The 21,524-nt window shown below is 40.6% G+C and overlaps 1 protein-coding gene across 1 annotated transcript; it reads left to right on the forward strand.

The window, feature by feature from the left end:
- Positions 1-1,415, forward strand: LOC129554600 (hemoglobin subunit epsilon-4). The gene is made up of 3 exons (XM_055423518.2): positions 1-113; positions 239-461; positions 1,287-1,415. Exons 1-3 carry the CDS (start codon positions 22-24, stop codon positions 1,413-1,415), a joined length of 444 nt encoding a protein of 147 aa, XP_055279493.2. The 5' UTR covers positions 1-21.
- The last annotated feature ends 20,109 nt before the right edge of the window (positions 1,416-21,524 follow it).

Consider the following 21,524-nt stretch of genomic DNA (forward strand, 5'->3'; position numbering starts at 1 on the left):
ACCAGTAAGCTCCCAGACACCATGGTGCATTTTACTCCCGAGGAGAAGGCTGCTGTGGCTAGTCTGTGGGCCAAAGTGAATGTGGAGGTGGTCGGCGGTGAGAGCCTGGCAAGGTAAGCACTGGACACAGGCAGGAGAGGGTGTAGAAAGGCAGAAAGTGTTCCAGAAAAGAGGGACTGGTTAGGTTTCTTACCTACTCTGACTTCTCATGTGTTCTGTGACTATGATCATCCCATAGGCTCCTGATCGTCTGCCCATGGACCCAGAGGTTCTTTGACAGTTTTGGTAACTTATACTCTGAGTCTGCAATAATGGGCAACCCCAAGGTCAAGGCCCACGGCAGGAAGGTGCTGAACTCCTTTGGAAATGCCATTAAGCACATGGATGACCTCAAGAGCACCTTTGCAGATCTAAGCGAGCTGCACTGTGACAAGTTGCACGTGGATCCCGAGAACTTCAGGGTGCATGTCTGTGCTTTGTTCTTTCATCCAGGTTTCTGTGCTGTAATTATAATAGAGAACACTGACTTAAGTCTTACGCTATAGAAGTATTTTTTGGAGGTAGTATTTCAGAGAAAGTCTTGCTCTTGATAGGTTGTTCCAGAGGTCAAAGGTGAGACTAAGTAGTTACTCTATGACTAGTGGAGGTTACTGGTCATCTGGTAATTCTGAAAAAAGAAAAAATGCTGTAATGAACAATAACCAAACCTGAGCTTTATGTTTTGTCCTGGAGAACACAAATTGAGCCGAGCAAAAGAATATCTTGCCTTTGATAACTAAAATTTTCTATGAAAATTGATGAATGCATTTATGATTTTTGAGTTTTGAACGAGGACTAAACAGGGCAAAATAAGAGCAACTTTTCACGATTGGTGCCTCCTCCTCTCGTCTCTAGCAAAGATGAAATGTTTTTGTATACAAGGTGCTGGATTCCTTGTCAAATGGATGTCAAAACAATCTGAATGAATGTAATATCTGAAGACACAATATCAAGTCCCCTTTCAGTACTGTGATTTTACTTTTTATAAAAAGGAGAGAAGCAATCCATAGCAAGGCTCTGGGGTTGGAAGTTAACAGAGAAAATGGGAGTAGGATATAACACAATGGGGGTTCAGCATGGGAGTCACTGAAGCCAATGTCAGGTCTATAATGATTCACTTTTGTGGGAACATGGCCATGAAAGTTGCTCAACCTCTTATGAAGAAGGAAATGGATGGTACATCTATTTGCTGGAAGGGCAGCTTGAGACTTTCTCTTCATTATATACTATCTTCTTTTTATTCCCAGCTCCTAGGCAACATGATATTGATTGTCTTGGCATCCCACTTCAGCAAGGAATTTACCCCGCAAATGCAGGCTGCCTGGCAAAAGCTGACAAATGCTGTGGCTAGTGCTCTGGCCCACAAGTACCACTAGTTACCTGGCCAACCATGTTGGTGCCTATCTGAGGGCCCAGTGTCCAAGCAGTTCATCTCCTGAAGACAGAGGGAGAGAGCTCTGATTCCAGACATAACTCCAATATGATACAAATGAAATAAAGTCAGGGCCTATAACAAATGTCTTTGTATTTCCTCTTTGTTTTTTTTTTAAATTCTTTAATACATGACTGTATCACTTTGCTATACACCTGAAACAACGAATTATATATAATGAATGTCTTTGTATTTCCTCTTTGTTTTTATCTTTTATAAGTTGATTCAGCAAAAAAAGCATCCTTATTGAAACTGGGAATATTGGAGATTGAGAGTTTGGGGAGGTTATAGAAGGAACATTAATAAGGTTCTGTAAAAGTGCCTTCAGTGGGTAGTTAATCCTAGGAGGGGAAAGTAGGCTCCTGAAATGGGGAAGATCTTTAGAAAAAGGAAAGAAACGGAGTTACTCCTGAGAGATGTAAAATGATTGTTAATAGTAAGCTGTTAGGACACAAAGTAAGGGACCTGTATAGTCTGCTCTTTGTATAAATGCTGGATAGAGCTCTTTCTGGACTACTTTTATGTAATATGAGTCATATTTTTAGAAGCTATAAGTGCAATGAAGATGGTATTTTTAGACACCTAGTCAAGGGCTCTGCTCTCAGCTTTTTCCTTGCATCTTCAATGGGGCGTGCTTAGTTGCTTCAGTCATGTCTGACTCTTTGCCACCCCATGGGCTGTAACCTGCCAGATCACAGTAACCTGTGTCTAGGATTCTCCAGGCAAGGATACTGGAGTGGTTTTCCATGCCATGGTACTAATGCTATATTACTTGGGAATTTTGGGACCTGCAACACTTTTAAATTCTATCAAGTATTTGTAGAGATAAAGGCTATTTATGAGAAAAAATGACAAATTCAAGATCCATCCTGTCAAATTCAATTCAAGGAAGATAAATTAAGAGCAGTGAAGTAGTATAAAATGATAGATCTGCTAGAGAGTCCAGAGGAGAAGGAAATGGCAACCCATTCCAGTGCTTTTGCCTGCAGAATCCCACGGACAGAGGAACTTGACAAGCTGCAGTCGATGGGGTTGCAAAGAGTCAGAATAACCATAGCTTTGACTAGAGGGACCTTTGTTGGCAAAGTGATGTCACTGCTTTTTAATATGCTGTCTAGGTTGGTCATAACTTTTCTTCCAAGGAGTAAGCGTCTTTTAATTTCATGGCTGTAGTCACCATCGGCAGTGATTTTGGAGCCCAAAATAAAGTCTGTTACTGTTTCCACTGTTTCTCCATTTATTTGCCATGAAATGATGGGACCAGATGCCATGATCTTAGTTTTCTGAATATTGAGTTTTAAGCCAACTTTTTCACCCTCCTCTTTCACTTTCAACAAGAGGCTCTTTAGATCCTCTTTGCTTTCTGCCGTAAGGGTCATGTCATCTGCATATCTGAGGTTATTGATATTTCTCCTGGCAACTTCTATTCCAGCTTGAGATTCAACCAGTCCAGCATTTTTCATGGTGTACTCTGCATAGAAGTTAAATAAGCAGGGTGACAATATACAGCCTTGACTTACTCCTTTCTTGATTTGGAACCAGTCTGTTGTTCCATGTCCAGTTTTAACTGTTGCTTCTTGACCTGCATGCAGATTTCTCAGGAGGCAGGTCAGGTGGTCTGGTATTCTCATCTTCTTAAGAATTTTCCACAGTTTGTTGTGATACACACAGTCAAAGGATTTGACATAGTCAATAAACCAGAAATAGATGTTTTTCTTGAACTCTTTTGCTTTTATGATGATCCAACAGATGTTGGCAATTTGATCTCTGGTTCCCCTGCCTTTTCTAAATCCAGCTTGAACATCTGGAAGTTCACGATTCATGTGCTGTCAAAGACTGGCTTGGAGAATTTTGAGCATTACTTTACTAGTGTGTGAGATGAGTGCAATTGTGCAGTCGTTTTAACACTCTTTGGCATTTTCTTTCTTAGAGATTGGAATGAAAACTGACCTTTTCCAGTCCTATGACCATTGCTGAGTTTTCAAATTTGCTGACATATTTAGTGCAGCATTTTCACAGCATCATCTTTTAGGATTTGAAATAGCTCAACTGGTATTTCATCATTTCCACTAGCTTTGTTTGTAGTGATGCTTCCTAAGGCCCACCTGACTTCGCATTCCAGGATGTCTGGTTCTAGGTGAGGGGTCACACCATGGTGGTTATCTGGGTCATGAAGATCTTTTTTGTCTAGTTCTTCTGTGTATTCTTGCCACCTCTTCTTAATATCTTCTGCTTCTGTTAAGTCCATACCATTTCTGTCCTTTATTGTGCCCATATTTTCATGAAATGTTCCCTTGGTATCTCTACTTTGCCTGAAGAAATCTCTAGTTTTTACCATTCTATTGTTTTCCTCTATTTCTTTGCCTTGATCACTGAGGAGGGCTTTCTTATCTCTCCTTGCTATTCTTTGGAACTCTGCAATCAAATGGGTGTATCTTTCTTTTTCTCCTTTGCTTTTCACTTCTCTTCTTTTCACAGCTATTTGTAAGGCCTCCTCAGACAGCCATTTTGCATTTTTGCATTTATTTTTCTTGGGAATTGTCTTGATCACTGCCTTCTGTACAATGTCACGAACCTCTGTTCATAGTTTTTCAGGCACTCTGTCTCTCAGATCTAATCCCTTGAATCTATTTCTCACTTCCACTGTATAATCTTAAGGGATTTAATGTAGGTCATACCTGAATGGTATAGTGGTTTTACCTGATTTCTTCAAGTCTGAATTTGCCAATAAGGAGTTCATGATCTGTGCCACAGTCAACTCCCCATTTTGTTTTTGCTGACTGTATCCCCATCTTTGACTGCAAAGAATATAATCAATCTGATTTCTGTATTGACCACCTGGTGATGTCCATGTGTAGAGTCTTCTCTTGTGTTGTTTGAAGAGGGTGTTTGCTATGACCAGTGCAGTCTCTTGGCAGAACTCTATTAGCCTTTGCCCTGCATTGTTCTGTACTCCAAGGCCAAATTTTCCCGTTACTCAAGGTATTTCTTGACTGCCTACTTTTGCATTCCGGTCCCCTGTAACGAAAAGGACATCTTTTTTGGGTGTTAGTAGGTCTTCATAGAACTGTTCAACTACAGCTTCTTCAGCATTACTGGTGGGGCATAGACTTGGATTACTGTGATATTGAATGCTTTGCTTTGGAAACGAACAGAGATCATTCTGTCGTTTTTGAGATTGCATCCAAGTACTGCATTTCGGACTTTTTTGTTGACTATGATGGCTACTGCATTTCTTCTAAGGGATTCTTGCCCACAGTGGTAGATATAATGGTCATCTGAGTTAAATTCACTCTTTCTAGTCCATTTTAGTTCACTGATTTCTAAAATATTAGTGTTCACTCTTGCCATCTCCTGTTTGAGCACTTACAATTTACTTTGATTCATGGACCTAACATTCCAGGTTCCTATGCAATATTGCTGTTTATAGCATCTAACTTTACTTCCATCACCAGTCACATCCACAACTGGGCGTTGTTTTTGCTTTGTCTCCCTCTCTTCATTCTTTCTGGAGTTATTTCTCCACTCTTCTCCAGTAGCATATTGGGCACCTACCAACCTGGGGAGTTCATCTTTCAGTGTTATACCTTTTTGCCTTTTCATACTATTCATAGGGCTCTCAAGCCAAGAATACTGAAGTGGTTTGCCATTCCCTTCTCCAGTGGACCACTTTTTGTCAGAACTCTCCACCATGACCTGTCTGTCTTTGATCATGCCTTCTACTTGGCATGGATATAGTTTCATTGAGTTAAGCAAGGGTGTGGTCCATGTGATCAGATTGGTTAGTTTTCTATGATTGTGGTTTTCAGTCTGTCTTCCCTCTGATGGAGAAGGACAAGAGGCTTATGGAAGCTTCCTGATTTGAGGGACTGACTGAGGGGAAAATTGGGTCTTGTTCTAATGGACAGAGTCATGTTTAATCCAATTTTCTGTTGATGGGCGGGTAGTGTTACCTTCCTCTTATTTGACCTGAGGCCAAACTATGTTGGAGGTAGTGAAAATAATGGTGACCTCCTTCAAAATGTCCCCTGCTTACATTACTACACTCGTGCCCCCACCCTGCAGCAGGCCACCGCCGACCCACACTTCCGCTGGAGACTCCTGGACACTCACAGGCAAGTCTGGGGCAGTCTCTTGTGGGGTCACTGCTCTTTTCCCCTGGGTCCTGGTGCACACAAGATTTTGTTAGTGCCCTCCAAGAGTCTTTCCCCAATCCTGTGTAAGTTCTAGCAGCTCTATGGTGGGGTTAATGGCAACTTCCTCCAAGAGAGCTTATGCCATTCACAGTTCTACAGCACCCAGAGCCCCTGCCCCGGCAGCAGTTCACTGCTGACCTGTACCTCCACAGTTCAGTTCAGTTCAGTCACTCAGTCTTGTCCGACTCTTTGCGACCCCATGAATCACAGCACACCAGGCCTCCCTGTCCATCACCAACTCCCGGAGTTCACTCAAACTCATGTCCATCGAGTCGGTGATGCCATCTAACCATCTCATTCTCTGTCGTCCCCGTCTCCTCCCACCCCAATCCCTCCCAGCATCAGACTCTTTTCCAGTGAGTCAACTCGTCGCATGAGGTGGCCAAAGTATTGGAGTTTCAGCTTTAGCATCAGTCCTTCCAATGAACATCCAGGACTGATCTCCTTTAGAATGGACTGGTTGGATCTCCTTTCAGTCCAAGGGACTCTCAAGAGTCTTCTCCAGCACCACAGTTCAAAAGCATCAATTCTTCAGCGATCAGCTTTCTTCACAGTCCAACTCTCATATCCATACATGACCACGGGAAAAACCATAGCCTTGACTAGACGGACCTTTGTTGGCAAAGTAATGTCTCTGCTTTTTAATATACTATCAAGGTTGGTCATAACTTTCCTTCCAAGGAGTAAGCGTCTTTTAATTTCATGGCTGAAATCAGCATCTGCAGTGATTTTGGAGCCCAAAAAAATAAAGTCTGACACTGTTTCCCCATCTATTTCCCATGAAGTGATGGGACCAGATGCCATGATCTTTGATTCCTGAATGTTGAGCTTCAAGCCAATCTTTTCACTCTCCTCTTTCACTTTCATCAAGAGGCTTTTGAGTTCCTCTTCACTTTCTGCCATAAGGGTTGTGTCATCTGCATATCTGAGGTTATTGATATTTCTCCCGGCAATCTTGATTCCAGCTTGTGCTTTTTCCAGCTCAGCGTTCCTCATGATGTATTCTGCATATAAGTTAAATAAGCAGGGTGACAATATACAACCTTGACGTACTCCTTTCCCTATTTGGAACCAGTCTGTTGTTCCATGTCCAGTTCTGACTGTTGCTTCCTGACCTGCCTACAGGTTTCTCAAGAGGCGGGTCAGGTGGTCTGGTATTCCCATCTCTTTCAGAATTTTCTACAGTTTATTGTGATCCACACAGTCAAAGGCTTTGGCATAGTCAATGAAGCAGAAATAGATGTTTTTTCTGGAACTCTCTTGCTTTCTCCATGTTCCAGCGGATGTTGGCAATTTGATCTCTGGTGCCTCTGCCTTTTCTAAAACCTGCTTGAACATCTGGAAGTTCACCGTTCACATATTGCTGAAGCCTGGCTTGGAGAATTTTGAGCATGACTTTACTAGCGTGTGAGATGAGTGCAATTGTGCAGTAGTTTGAGCATTCTTTGGCATTCCCTTTCTTTGGGATTGGAATGAAGACTGACCTTTTCCAGTCCTGTGGCCATTGCTGAGTTTTCCAAATTTGCTGGCATATTGAGTGCAGCACTTTCACAGCATCATCTTTCAGGATTTGAATTAGCTCAATTGGAATTCCATCACCTCTACTAGCTTTGTTCGTAGTGATGCTCTCTAAGGCCCACTTGACTTCACATTCCAAGATGTCTGGTTCCAGGTGAGTGATCATGCCATCATGATTATCTTCATCGTGAAGATCTTTTTTGTAGAGTTCTTCTGTGTATTCTTGCCACCTCTTCTTAATATCTTCTGCTTCTGTTAGGACCATACCATTTCTGTCCTTTATTGATCCCATCTTTGCATGAAATGTTCCCTTGATATCTCTAATTTTCTTGAAAAGATCTCTTGTTTTTCCTATTCTGTTGTTTTCCTCTATTTCTTTGCATTGATGGCTGAGGAAGGCTTTCTTATCTCTCCTTGCTATTCTTTGGAACTCTGCATTCAGATGCTTATATCTTTCCTTTTCTCCTTTGCTTTTCACTTCTCTTCTTTTCACAGCTATTTGTAACTCCTCCCCAGACAGCCATTTTGCTTTTTTGCATTTCTTTTCCATGGGGATGGTCTTGGTCCCTGTCTCCTGTACAATGTCACGAACCTCTGTCTAGAGTTCATCAGACACTCTATCAGATCTAGACCCTTAAATCTATTTCTTACTTCCACTGTATAATCATAAGGGATTTGATTTAGGTCATATCTGAATGGTCTAGTGGTTTTCCCTACTTTCTTCAATTTAAGTCTGAATTTGGCAATAAGGAGTTCATGTTCTGAGCCACAGTCAGCTCCTGGTCTTGTTTTTGCTAACTGTATAGAGCTTCTCCATCTTTGGCTGCAAAGAATATAATCAATCTGCTTTCGGTGTTGACCATCTGGTGATGTCCATGTGTAGAGTCTTCTCTTGTGGTGTTGGAAGAGGGTGTTTGCTATGACCAGTGCGTTCTCTTGGCAAAACTCTATTAGCCTTTGCCTTGCTCCATTTAGTGCTCCAAGGTCAAATTTGCCTGTTACTCCAGGTGTTTCTTGACATCCTACTTTTGCATTCCAGTCCCCTATAATGAAAAGGATATCTTTATTGGGTGTTAGTTCTAAAAGGTCTTGGAGGTCTTCATAGAACCGTTCAACTTCGGCTTCTTCAACATTACCCATTGGGGCATAGACTTGGATTACTGTAATATTGAATGGTTTGCCTTGGAAACGAACAGAAATCATTCTGTCATTTTTAAGATTGCACCCAAGTACTGCATTTTGGACTCTTTTGTTGACCATGATGGCTACTCCATTTCTTCTAAGGGATTCCTGCCCACAGTAGTAGATATAATGGTCATCTGAGTTAAATTCACCCATTCCAGTCCATTTTAATTCACTGATTCCTAGAATGTCTATGTTCACTCTTGTCATCTCCTGTTTGACCACTTCCAATTTTCCTTGATTCATGGGCCTAACATTCCAGATTCCCACGCAATATTGCTCTTTATAGCATTGGACCTTGCTTCTATCACCAGTCACATCCACAACTGGGTATTTGTTTCGCTTTGGCTCCATCCCTTCATTCTTTCTGGAGTTATTTCTCCACTGATCTCTAGTAGCATACTGGGCACCTACCGACCTGGGGAATTCCTCATTCAGCACTGTATCACTAGCAAAGTATAAAAATTTTTGTTTATCTACAGCCTTGCAATATTTTGAAATTGTCATTATCTTCTTTATGTGTTTTCCCTTCTCCTCTTTCATTCCATTATTTTCTCTTCTCTTAGATCCTCCTTTCCTTCTTCCATCCTTCCTTCCTTCCTCCCTCTCTTCCTTCCTTTCTTCCAGCTATACTGGAATACATTTGTATATAATTGTAGTATTATTTTTAATTGAGGACAGTGAAGTTTACTTTGAAGCATCATTCCTGGGTCCAATTCCACTTATTTCTTGAGGAGACAGCTATGGAAATTTCTGCACTTTTTATCTTCCCAGAAACCCTGTCAGACTTTATCAGGCTAAATAAGACAAATCTTGCTTGTAACTCCTCTGCATTCTCTTTTTAGTCATATCATAGCTACATTTTTCTTTATTTCTCATTTAATTTTTCCCTATAAAATCCATATTCATTAAGTCTATTTCAGTAGTTGGTAAAAAGACACTATTTCTTCATTTTCACTTACTTAATGGACATTTATTTCAAAGAAAGGATGGGGAAAAATAGAATTTTGTGACCCAAAGTATTTATACAAGGAGAAAGAAAGCAAGTTAAATCTATGACAAAATATTCATTCCAACCTCTTACAAATATGTCTAGAAACAAAGTGTAGCTCCCTCTAGAAACAACTTGATAAAATTTTTGCTTTCTAGGTCTTACTTTCTGTAAGTAATTCTGCAGGTCATAGGTTTAAACTATAATTCATAGATTTTAAACTGTAGGAGGCACACTGTATAATATCATACTAAAATATTGACACATAAATAAGACTGGGAATAAATTTGTAGAAGCAATTGATGAGGGAAATCAATTTGGGAGATCCACGGGGAGAGCAGAGTTTCTGCGTCTAGACACATTGGATCAGCCAATCACAGATGAAGGGAACTGAGGAACAAGAGGGCATCTTTCAGTTCAGTTCAGTTCAGTTCAGTCACCCAGTCGTGTCCGACTCTTTCAGACCCCATGAATCACAGCATGCCAGACCTCCCTGTCCATCACCAACTCCCAGAGTTCACTCAAACTCATGTCCATCGAGTCGGTGATGCCATCTAACCATCTCATTCTCTGTCGTCCCCTTCTCCTCCTACCCCCAATCTCTCCCAGCATCAGAGTCTTTTCCAGTGAGTCAACTCATCGCATAAGATGGCCAAAATATTGGAGTTTCAGCTTTAGCATCAGTCCTTCCAATGAGCACCCAGGACTGATCACATTTAGAATGGACTGGTTGGACTTCTTTGCAGTCCAAGAGACTCTCAAGAGTCTTCTCCAGCACCACAGTTCAAAAGCATCAATTCTTCGGCGATCAGTTTTCTTCACAGTCCAACTCTCACATGCATACATGTCCACTGGAAAAACCATAGCCTTGACTAGATGGACCTTTGTTGGCAAAGTAATGTCTCTGATTTTTAATATACTATCTAGGTTGGTCAAAACTTTCCTTCCAAGGAGTAAGCGTCTTTTAATTTCATGGCTAAAATCAGCATCCACAGTGATTTTGGAGCCCAAAAAATAAAGTCTGACACTGTTTCCACTGTTTCCCCATCTATTTCCCATGAAGTGATGGGACCAGATGCCATGATCTTTGATTCCTGAATGTTGAGCTTCAAGCCAATCTTTTCACTCTCCTCTTTCACTTTCATCAAGAGGCTTTTGAGTTCCTCTTCACTTTCTGCCATAAGGGTGGTGTCATCTGCGTATCTGAGGTTATTGATATTTCTCCCGGCAATCTTGATTCCAGCTTGTGCTTCTTCCAGCCCAGCGTTCCTCATGATGTACTCTGCATAGAAGTTAAATAAGCAAGGTGACAATATACAACCTTGACGTACACCTTTTCCTATTTGGAACCAGTCTGTTGTTCCATGTCCAGTTCTGACTGTTGCTTCCTGACCTGCATACAGGTTTCTCAAGAGGCAGGTCAGGTGGTCTGGTATTCCCATCTCTTTCAGAATGTTCCACAGTTTATTGTGATTGACACTGTCAAAGGCTTTGGCATAGTCAATGAAGCAGAAATAGATGTTTTTCTGAAACTCTCTTGCTTTCTCCATGATCCAGCGGATGTTGGCAATTTGATCTCTGGTGCCTCTGCCTTTTCTAAAACCTGCTTGAAAATCTGGGAGTTCACTGTTTACATACTGCTGAAGCCTGGCTTGGAGAATTTTGAGCATGAGTTTACTAGCGTATGAGATGAGTACAATTGTGCGGTAATTTGAGCATTCTTTGGCATTGCCTTTCTTTGGGATTGGAATGAAGACTGACCTCTTCCAGTCCTGTGGCCAGCGCTGAGTTGTCCAAATCTGCTGGCATATTAAGTGCAGCACTTTCACAGCATCATCTTTCAAGACTTGAAATAGCTCAACAGGAATTCCATCACCTCCACTAGCTTTGTTAGTAGTGATGCTTTCTAAGGCCCACTTGACTTCACATTCCAAGATGTCTGGTTCTAGGTCAGTGATCACGTTATCGTGACTATCTTGGTCGTGAAGATCTTTTTTGTACAGTTCTTCTGTGTATTCCTGCCACCTCTTCTTAATATCTTCTGCTTCTGTTAGGTCCATACCATTTCTGTCCTTTATTGAGCCCATCTTTGCATGAAATGTTCCCTTGGAATTTCTAATTTTCTTGAAGAGGTCTCTTGTTTTTCCTATTCTGTTGTTTTCGTCTATTTCTTTGCATTGATCACTGAGGAAGTCTTTCTTATCTCTCCTTGCTATTCTTTGGAACTCTGCATTCAGATGCTTATATCTTTCCTTTTCTCCTTTGCTTTTCACCTCTTTTCTTTTCACAGCTATTTGTAAGGCTCCTCAGACAGCTGTCTGAGGAGAGTGCATCTTACTTTCCCCCAAACTAATGAACTTCTGTTATGCCCTGGGCTAATCTGCTTTCAGAAGTAGGGAGGGCGTGAAGCTGGGCAGGGCTCAAAGAAAGAACAGGTCCCTGCTGCTTATACTTGTTTCTGACACAACTTGTGACTACATAAGCAGGCATTATGGTTAAACTGACTTTTTATTTTTTATTTATTTATTTTTTATTTCTAAAAAAGAATTTTATTAAAAAAGCACAAATGCAAAGAAATGAACAGAGGAAAATTTATGTGTCGAACCTGGACTGGTCACTTATGATAATATACATGCTACAATTCCATTCTCCCCAATCATTCCACCTTCACCCTCTCCCACAGAGTCCCAAAGACTGTTCTAAATGCCTATGTCTCTTTTGCAGTCTCTTATACAGGGTTCAGGTTACCATTTTTCTAAATTCCATATATATGCGTTAATATACGGTATTGATGTTCTTCTTTCTGGCTTACTTCACTCTGTATAATTGGCTCCAATTTCATCCACCTCATTAAAACTGATTCAAATGCATTCTTTTTGATGGCTGAGAAATACTCCATTGTGTATATGTACCAAAGCTTTCTTATCCATTCATCTGCAGATGGACATCTAGGTTGCTTCCATGTCCTGGCTATTATAAACAGTGCTGCAATGAACATTGGAGTACATGTGTCTCTTTCAATTCTGGTTTCCTCGGTGTGTATGCCCAGGAGTGCGATCGCTGGATCATAAGGCAGTTCTATTTCCAGTTTTCTGAGGAATCTCCACACTGTTCTCCATAGTGGCTGTACTAGTTTGCATTCCCACCAACAGTGTAAGAGGGTTCCCTTCTCTCCACACCCTCTCCAGCACTTATTGCATGTAGACTTTTGGATAGCAGCCATTCTGACTGGTGTGAAATGGTATCTCATTGTGGTTTTGATTTGCATTTCTCTGATGATGAGGGATGTTGAGCATTTTTTCATGTGTTTATTAGCCATCTTTATGTCTTCTTTGGAGAAATGTCTGTTTAGTTCTTTGGCCCATTTTTTGATTGGGTCACTTAGTTTTCTGGAATTAAGCTGCAGGAGCTGCTTGTATAATTTGGAGATTAATCCTTTATCAGTTGCTTCATTTGCTATTATTTTCTCCCATTCTGAAGGCTGTCTTTTCACCTTGCTTAGAGTTTCCTTTGCTGTGCAGAAGCTTTTGATTTTAATTAGGTCCCATTTGTTTATTTTTGCTTTTATTTCCAATATTCTGGGAGGTGGGTTGGAGGATCCTGCTGTGATTTATGTCGGAGAGTGTTTTGCCTATGTTCTCCTCTAGGAGTTTTATAGTTTCTGGTCTTACATTTAGATCTTTAATCCATTTTGAGTTTATTTTTGTGTATGGTGTTAGGAAGTGTTCTAGTTTCATTCTTTTACAAGTGGCTGACCAGTTTTCCCAGCACCACTTGTTAAAGAGACTGTCTTTTCTCCATTTTATATTCTTGCCTCCTTTGTCGAAGATAAGGTGTCCATAGGAGCGTGGGTTTATCTCTGGGCTTTCTATTTTGTTCCATTGATCTATATTTCTGTCTTTATGCCAGTACCATACTGTCTTGATGACTGTGGCTTTGTAATAGAGCCTGAAGTCCGGCAGGTTAATTCCCCCAGTTCCATTCTTCTTCCTCAAGATTGCTTTGGCTATTCGAGGTTTTTTGTATTTCCATACAAATTGTGAGATTATTTGTTCTAGTTCTGTGAAAAGTATTGTTGGTAGCTTGATAGGGATTGCATTGAATGTATAAATTACTTTGGGTAGTATACTCATTTTTACAATATTTATTCTTCCAATCCACGAACACGGTATATTTCTCCATCTATTCGTGTCCTCTTTGATTACTTTCACTAGTGTTTTATAGTTTTCTATGTACAAGTCTTTTGTTTCCTTAGGTAGATATATTCCTAAGTATTTAATTGTTTTCATTGTAACAGTGAATGGAATAGTTTCCTTAATTTCTCTTTCTATTTTCTCATTATTAGTGTATAGGAATGCAAGGGATTTCTGTGTGTTGATTTTATATCCTGTAACTTTACTGTAATCATTGATTAGCTCTAGTAGTTTTCGGGTAGAGTCTTTAGGGTTTTCTGTGTAGAGGATCATGTCATCAGCGAACAGTGAAAGCTTTACTTCTTCTTTTCCAATTTGTATTCCTTTTATGTCTTTTTCTGCTCTGATTGCTGTGGCCAAAACTTCCAGAACTATGTTGAATAGTAATGGTGAGAGTGGGCACCCTTGTCTTGTTCCTGACTTTAGGGGAAATGCTTTCAGTTTTTCACCATTGAGGATAATGTTTGCTGTGGGTTTGTCATATATAGCTTTTATTATGTTGAGGTATGTCCCTTCAATTCCCACTTTCTGGAGGGTTTTTATCAAAAATGGATGTTGAATTTTGTCGAAGGCTTTCTCTGCATCTATTGAGATAATCATATGATTTTTATTTTTCAGTTTGTTAATGTGGTGTATTACGTTGATTGATTTGCGGATATTGAAGAATCCTTGCATTCCTGGGATAAAGCCCACTTGGTCATGATGTATGATCTTCTTAATGTGTTGTTGGATTCTGATTGCTAGAATTTTGTTAAGGATTTTTGCATCTATGTTCATCAGTGATATTGGCCTATAGTTTTCTTTTTTTGTGGGGTCTTTACCAGGTTTTGGGATTAGGGTGATGGTGGCCTCATAGAATGAGTTTGGAAGTTTCCCTTCCTCAGCTATTTTCTGGAAGAGTTTGAGTGGAATAGGTGTTAGCTCTTCTCTAAATTTTTGGTAGAATTCAGCTGTGAAGCCGTCTGGACCTGGGCTTTTGTTTGCTGGGAGATTTTTGATTACAGTTTCAATTTCCGTGCTTGTGATGGGTCTATTCAGATTTTCTATTTCTTCCTGGTTCAGTTTTGGAAAGTTGTACTTTTCTAGGAATTTGTCCATTTCTTCCAGGTTATTCATTTTATTGCCATATAATTGCTGATAGTATTCTCTAATAATCCTTTGTATTTCTGTGTTATCAGTTGTGATCTCTCCATTTTCATTTCTAATTTTATTGATTTGGTTCTTCTCCCTTTGTTTCTTGATGAGTCTGGCTAGTGGTTTGTCAATTTTATTCACCTTCTCAAAGAACCAGCTTTTGGCTTTGTTGATTTTTGCTATGGTCTCGTTTGTTTCTTTTGCATTTATCTCTGCCCTAATTTTTATGATTTCTTTCCTTCTACTGACCCTGGGGTTCTTCATTTCTTCCTTTTCTAGTTGCTTTAGATGTAGAGTTAGGTTATTTAGTTGACTTTTTTCTTGTTTCTTGAGGTGTGCCTGTATTGTTATGAACTTCCCCCTTAGCACTGCTTTTACAGTGTCCCAGAGGTTTTGGGTTGTTGTGTTTTCATTTTCATTCATTTCTATGCATATTTTGATGTCTCTTTTGATTTCTTCTATGATTTGTTCATTATTCAGCAGCGTGTTGTTCAGTCTCCATATGTTGGCACTTTTAACAGTTATTCTCCTGTAATTGAGATCTAATCTTACTGCATTGTGGTCAGAAAAGATGCTTGGAATGATTTCAATTTTTTTGAATTTACCAAGGCTAGATTTATGTCCCAGGATGTGATCTATCCTGGAAAAGGTTCCATGTGCGCTTGAGAAAAAGGTGAAATTCATTGTTTTGGGGTGAAATGTCCTATAGATATCTATTAGGTCTAACTGTTCTATTATATCATTTAAAGATTGTGTTTCCTTGTTAATTTTCTGTTTAGTTGATCTATCCATAGATGTAAGTGGGGTGTTAAAATCTCCCACTATTATTGTGTTATTGTTAATTTCCCCTTTCATACTTGTTAGCATTTGTCTTACATATTGCGGTGCTCCTATGTTAGGTGCATAAATATTTATAATTGTTATATCTTCTTCTTGGATTGATCCTTTGATCATTACATAGTTTCCTTCTTTGTCTCGTTTCACAGCCTTTGTTTTAAAGTCTATTTTATCTGATATGAGTATTGCTACTCCTGCTTTCTTTTGGTCTCTATTTGCATGGACTATCTTTTTCCAGCCCTTCACTTTCAGTCTGTATGCGTCCCTCGTTTTGAGGTGGGTCTCTTGTAGACAACATATATGGGGGTTTTGTTTTTGTATCCATTCAGCCAGCCTTTGTCTTTTGGTTGGGGCATTCAACCCATTTATGTTTAAGGTAATTATTGAAAAGTACGATCCCGTAGCCATTTTCTTTATTGCTTTGGGTTCAAGTTTATACACTCTTTCTGTGATTCCTGTCTATAGAAGATCCTTTAGCATTTGTTGGAGAGCTGGTTTGGTGATGCTGAATTCCCTCAGCTTTTGCTTGTCTGTAAAGCTTTTGATTTCTCCTTCATATTTGAATGAGATCCTTGCTGGGTATAGTAATCTGGGCTGTAGGTTATTTTCTTTCATCACTTTAAGTATATCTTGCCACTCCCTTCTGGCCTGAAGAGTTTCTGTTGAAAGATTAGCTGTTATCCTTATGGGAATCCCCTTGAGTGTTATTTGCTGCTTTTCCCTTGCTGCTTTTAATATTTGTTCTTTGTGTTTGATCTTTGATAATTTGATTAATATGTGTCTTGGAGTATTTCGCCTTGGGTTTATCCTGTTGGGGACTCTCTGGATTTCTTGGACTTGGGTGATTGTTTCTTTCCCTATTTTAGGGAAGTTTTCAACTATTATCTCCTCAAGTATTCTCTCATGGTCTTTCTTTTTGTCTTCTTCTTCTGGGACTCCTATGATTCGAATGTTGGAGCATTTAACATTGTCCCAGAGGTCTCTAATATTGTCCTCATTTCTTTTAATTCGTTTTTCTTTTTTCCTCTCTGTTTCATTTATTTCTACAATTCTATCTTCTAGTTCGCTTATCCTGTCTTCTGCCTCTGTTATTCTACTGTTTGTTCCCTCCAGAGTGTTTCTGATCTCATCTATTGCATTATTCATTGTATATTGACTCTTTTTTATTTCTTCTAAGTCCTTATTAAATCTTTCTTCCATCTTCTCAATCCTTTTCTCCAGGTTATTTATCTGTAACTCCATTTTACTTTCAAGATTTTGAATCATTTTCACCATCAAAATTCGAAATTCTTTATCAGGTAGATTCCCTATATCTTCTTCTTTTGTTTGTGTTGGTGGGCAATTATCTTGTTCCTTTACTTGCTGGGTATTTCTCTGCCTCTTCATCTTGCTTATATTTCTTTGCTTGGGGTGTCCTTTCCCTCTTCTTGCAGTTTGTGGAGTTCTCTTTATTATGTAGTTTCTACGCTGTGTGTGGGGTTGGACAGGTGACTTGTCCGGGTTCCCTGGTTAGGGAAGCATTTGTCAGTGTTCTGGTGGGTGGAGCTGGATTTCTTCTCTTTCCTTTAGGAGACAATGGGCTACTTTTCTGGGAGCCTGATGTCCTCTTCCAGTATTCAGAAGTTGTTTTGTGGACTTTACTCCACGTTCAAATGTTCTTCTGATGAATTTGTGGGGAAGAAAGTGGTCTCGCCGTCTTGTTCCTTCCTCCCCAGAACACTGGATTCTTATATTCCACTTGGTCGTGGAGTATCTCTTCCCAGCTGCTCCAGCAAGGCGCAGCCGCTGCACCTTACCTTGGACAAGGGGTATCTCCTCAAGGCCGCCCCTCCTGCTTTGAATGTGGATCAGCTCCTCCCGGCCCTCCGGTGCCCAAGCAGCCACCGTCCTGGACGTGGTACAGCTCCTCTCGGCCACCGCCCTAACCCTGGGCGTGGGGCAGCTCCTCTCAGCCACGATTCTGCACGTGGTCGGTTGCGCCGGGAGCCAGGCGTCTCTCGCGTCTGCGCCGCCGGGAGCTGGGCGTCTCTCGCGTCTGCGCCGCCGGGAGCTGGGCGTCTCTCGCCTAAACTGACTTTTTAGAAGACGTTTTCTTTCATGTTCTTGTGGAGCAAGATGAGGGTGGATGAAGTTGGTGTTGAAACCCTAGGCAGGCAGGTATTCAGCTTACAAGGTAGGTTTAAGGTGAGTGAATGGCAGCTGGGAGTGTGGGGACAGAGCCGTCCCCTGAGATTGTAGGAGGTGGTGACTCCCTCTGACCTTGAGCTGTTTCACCCCTTAGGCTGCTGTTTGTCTACCCCTGGACTCTGAGGTTCTTTGAGTCCTTTGGGGACTTGAGTGAAGGTCACCCAGCCATGTCCGACTCTTTGCGACCCCATGGACTACACAGTCCGTGGAATTCTCCATACCAGAATACTGGAGTGGGTAGCCTTTCCCTTCTCCAGGGGATCTTCCTAATCCAGGGATCGAACTGGGGTCTCCTGCATTGCAGGAGGATTCTTTTTTTTTTTTTTTATTGGAGGCTAATTATTTTACAATATTATATTGGTTGGTTTTGCCATACATTGACATGAATCCGCCCGGGGTGTACATGGGTTCCCCCTCCTGAACCCCCCTCCCACCTCCCTCCTCCCTTTATGCAGGAGGATTCTTTACCAGATGAGCTAACAGGGAAGCCCCTCTGCTTCAGTAGACACCATCAAATATTTTCAAAATCAATTATACTGTTTTACATTATCACTAGCAAAGTATGAACATTTTGCTTTATCTATAGGTTTACAAAATGTTGGAATTGTCAAGCTCTCCTATTCTTTATATTCTTTTCCTCTTCCTTCCCTTTCATTGCATTCTTTTCCCTTGTCCTAGGCCCTTCTTCCATCCATCCTTCCTTCCTTCCGCCCTTTCTTCTTCTTTTCTTCCTTCCTTCTTTCCAGGTATGCTGGTGGGTATATATTTGTATATCATTGTAGTATTATTTGAATTGACAAGAATGAAGTTTGATTTGAATGTTCATTCCTGGGTCCATTTTCATATTTTTCCTGAGGACTCAGATGTGGAAATTTCTGCACTTGGTGTTTTCCCAGAAATCCTGTCAGACTTTATCAAGCTGAATAAGATAAATCTTGTTTGCAATTCCTCTGCATTTTCTCTACAGTCAAATCAGATATTTTTCTTTATTTCTCATTAAATTGTTCCCATTATCATCCATGCTCCATAAACTTAGTTCAGTAGCTGCTAGAAAGACAATATTTATTATTTTTCATTAACTTGATAGAGCTTTATTTCAATGACAGGATGGTGAAAATCGAATTTTGTGGCCCAAAGTATTTATACAAGGAGAAAGAAAGCAAATTAAATTTAAGACAAAATATTCATCCATTTCAGCCTCCATTTGAACAATATTGTTCATATATTCAACAAATATTTCCAGAAACAAAGTGAAGCTCCATATTAAAAGTCAACTTGGTAAAATGTTTGCTTTCTAGGTCTTAGTTTTCTTATCTATGAGTTTAACTTTTTAAATTTATAGATAAAATGTGCTTCTTAAGTTTAAACTGTAAGATACATTGCACAATATCAGACTAAAATATTTATGCGTAAACGAGACTGGGAATATGTTTGTAGAGGCGATGGATGGATGAACGAAACGAAGCTAAGAGATAAGAACAGGGAGAGCAGAGTTTCTGAGTCTAGACACACTGGATCAGCCAATCACAGATGAAGGGCACTGACAAACAAGAGTGCATTGTACATTCCCCCAAACCAATGAACTTGGGTTATGCCCTGGGCTAATCTACTCCCAGAAGCAGAGAGGGCAGGAGGCTGGGTGGGGTTCACAAGGAAGACCAGGGCCCCTGATGCTTACACCTGCTTTTGACACAACTTGCAGCTGCATAAACACACATCATGGTACATCTGATTCTTGAGGAGAAGGCTGCTTTCACTGACTTGTGGAGCAAGATGAGGGTGGCTGAAGTTGGTCCAGATACCCTAGGCAGGCAGGTATTCAACTTACAAGGCAGGTTGGAGGAGAGTGAATGTCAGCTGGGCAAGTGGGGACAGAGCTATCGCCTGAGATTCTGGCAGGCACTGACTCCCTCTGCCCTTGTGCTGTTTTCACCCCCTAGGCTGCTGGTTGTCTAGCCCTCGACTCAGAGGTTCTTTGACTATTTTGGGGACTTGTCCTTTGCTGATTTATGGGCAATGCTTTACCTTCTTTGTTTCCAGGCATCGTTTCCTCTTATTCATTCTTGTTTTTCTCTGTTTGTTCTCTGCAGTATCTTCTTTATATTTAAACATTTTGAGTGTTTAAGTGTTTGAGTATTAAGACTTTCTTCTTTTAAGTCACTTAAAAATTTTGTCTCATGATTTTCCTTTATCTCTTCGTTTCTAAGCAAGGAAGACAAAATGATATACTACTTCTTGAAATAGTTCAAAAAAATAAAAAAATGATAGCGAGTTCTGAATTAAGACAGAGAGAAACATCTCTAAGTATAAATTCAGGCTGATATGGGTGGCTTCACATCAGTAGTAACGTCTACACTTCAGCCATCTTTCTTCTTATATTCCAGGGGCACAGCTTGGGATGAGACTGAAACGCTAAGTCCAAATTGGGTGCCTCTGCTAACACTGTCCTTGTTTTTTATCTCTACCACACAGCTCTTGGGCAACATACTGGTGAGTACACTGGCTTGAAACTTTGGCGAGGAATTCACCACAGAGTTTCAGGCTGCCTGTCAGAAGGTGGTGGCTGGTGTGGCTAATGCCCTCACCTACAAATACCATTGAGATCCTGTACTATTTTTTTTTTCAAAAGGAATATTTATTTCTAATTGATTGATTATTGGTTTTGTTTACTATCATACATTAATATGAATTAACCATCCGTTCCGTTCCGTTCCGTTCCGTCGCTCAGTCGTGTCCGACTCTATGCGACCCCGTGGACTGTAGCCTACCAGGCTTCTCCGTCCATGGGATTCTCCAGGCAAGAATACTGGAGTGGGTTACCGTTTCCTTCTCCAGGGGATCTTCCCGACCCAGGGATCGAACCCGGGTCTCCCGCATTGGAGGCAGACGCTTTAACCTCTGAGCCACCAGGGAAGCCCATGAATTAACCATAGGCCTATATATTCCCCTCCTACCTGAATCTCCCTCCCACTTCTGGCCCATTCCCACCCCTCTACGTTATTCCAGAGCTCTCATTTGAATTCCTTGAGTTAATGACCATTGTGATAGCTTATGTTGAATGGTGTCAGATTTTTGCCTTCCAGAGGAGACGGTTTCCATCTGGGGCCAGAGACAAAATTTGATCACTCAGAGCTTTTGCATGGCAGTTTTATTACAGTGAAAAGGAACAGAGAAAGCTTCTGGGATAGACATCAGAAGGGGGACAGGAGAGTGCCCCACTAGCTAGTCTTAACAAGACCTTATATGATTTTTCAATTTCTTACTAACAATAGAAAGGTCTTATCAAACCTTTTCCTTAAATCCTAAGATAACATGATTAGTCAGAAGGTTCTTAAGAAGGAGAACCATATCCTCAAGCAACATACATTATTTTTATATAATCATTAGTATAGAGTTTAAATAAAAACACCCTTGAGCAAGATGAATTGTTTTGCTATGTAATGATTACCTCTGGGCTTGCATAACTGACTTGATGGACATGAGTTTGAGTGAACTCCGGGAGTTGGTGATGGACAGGGAGGCCTGGTGTGCTGTGATTCATGGGGTTGCAAAGAGTCGGACACGACTGAGTGACTGAACTGAACTGAACTAAAGAAAGTTAATCTCCAAGATTGTTGTCATAACAACTCAAAGTTTGAGAAAAAATTTCTTATGTGACTAAGAAAATGTAATGTAGGAAAAAATAGTTTGTCCTTTTCTCCTCCTGTAGAGCTCCAGACTCCTTGACAGCCCCGGACTCCTTATCAATCTACCTGAGAATTAACTCTCTCAACTGGAAGATCCTATTTCCCTACATTCTTCTATTTTTTAACAAT

This window comes from Moschus berezovskii, chromosome 14 (assembly GCF_049115385.1).
Source record: "Moschus berezovskii isolate FMDL1 chromosome 14, NW_MosBer_1.0, whole genome shotgun sequence".
Taxonomy (NCBI): Eukaryota; Metazoa; Chordata; class Mammalia; order Artiodactyla; family Moschidae; genus Moschus; species Moschus berezovskii.

Coding starts and splice junctions, on each gene's coding strand:
- LOC129554600 (XM_055423518.2), top strand. CDS start 22: ATGGTGCATTTTACTCCCGAGGAGAAGGCTGCTGTGGCTAGTCTGTGG. Junction 114..238: donor GGCGGTGAGAGCCTGGCAAG/GTAAGCACTGGA, acceptor ATCATCCCATAG/GCTCCTGATCGTCTGCCCAT. Junction 462..1,286: donor TGGATCCCGAGAACTTCAGG/GTGCATGTCTGT, acceptor TTTTATTCCCAG/CTCCTAGGCAACATGATATT.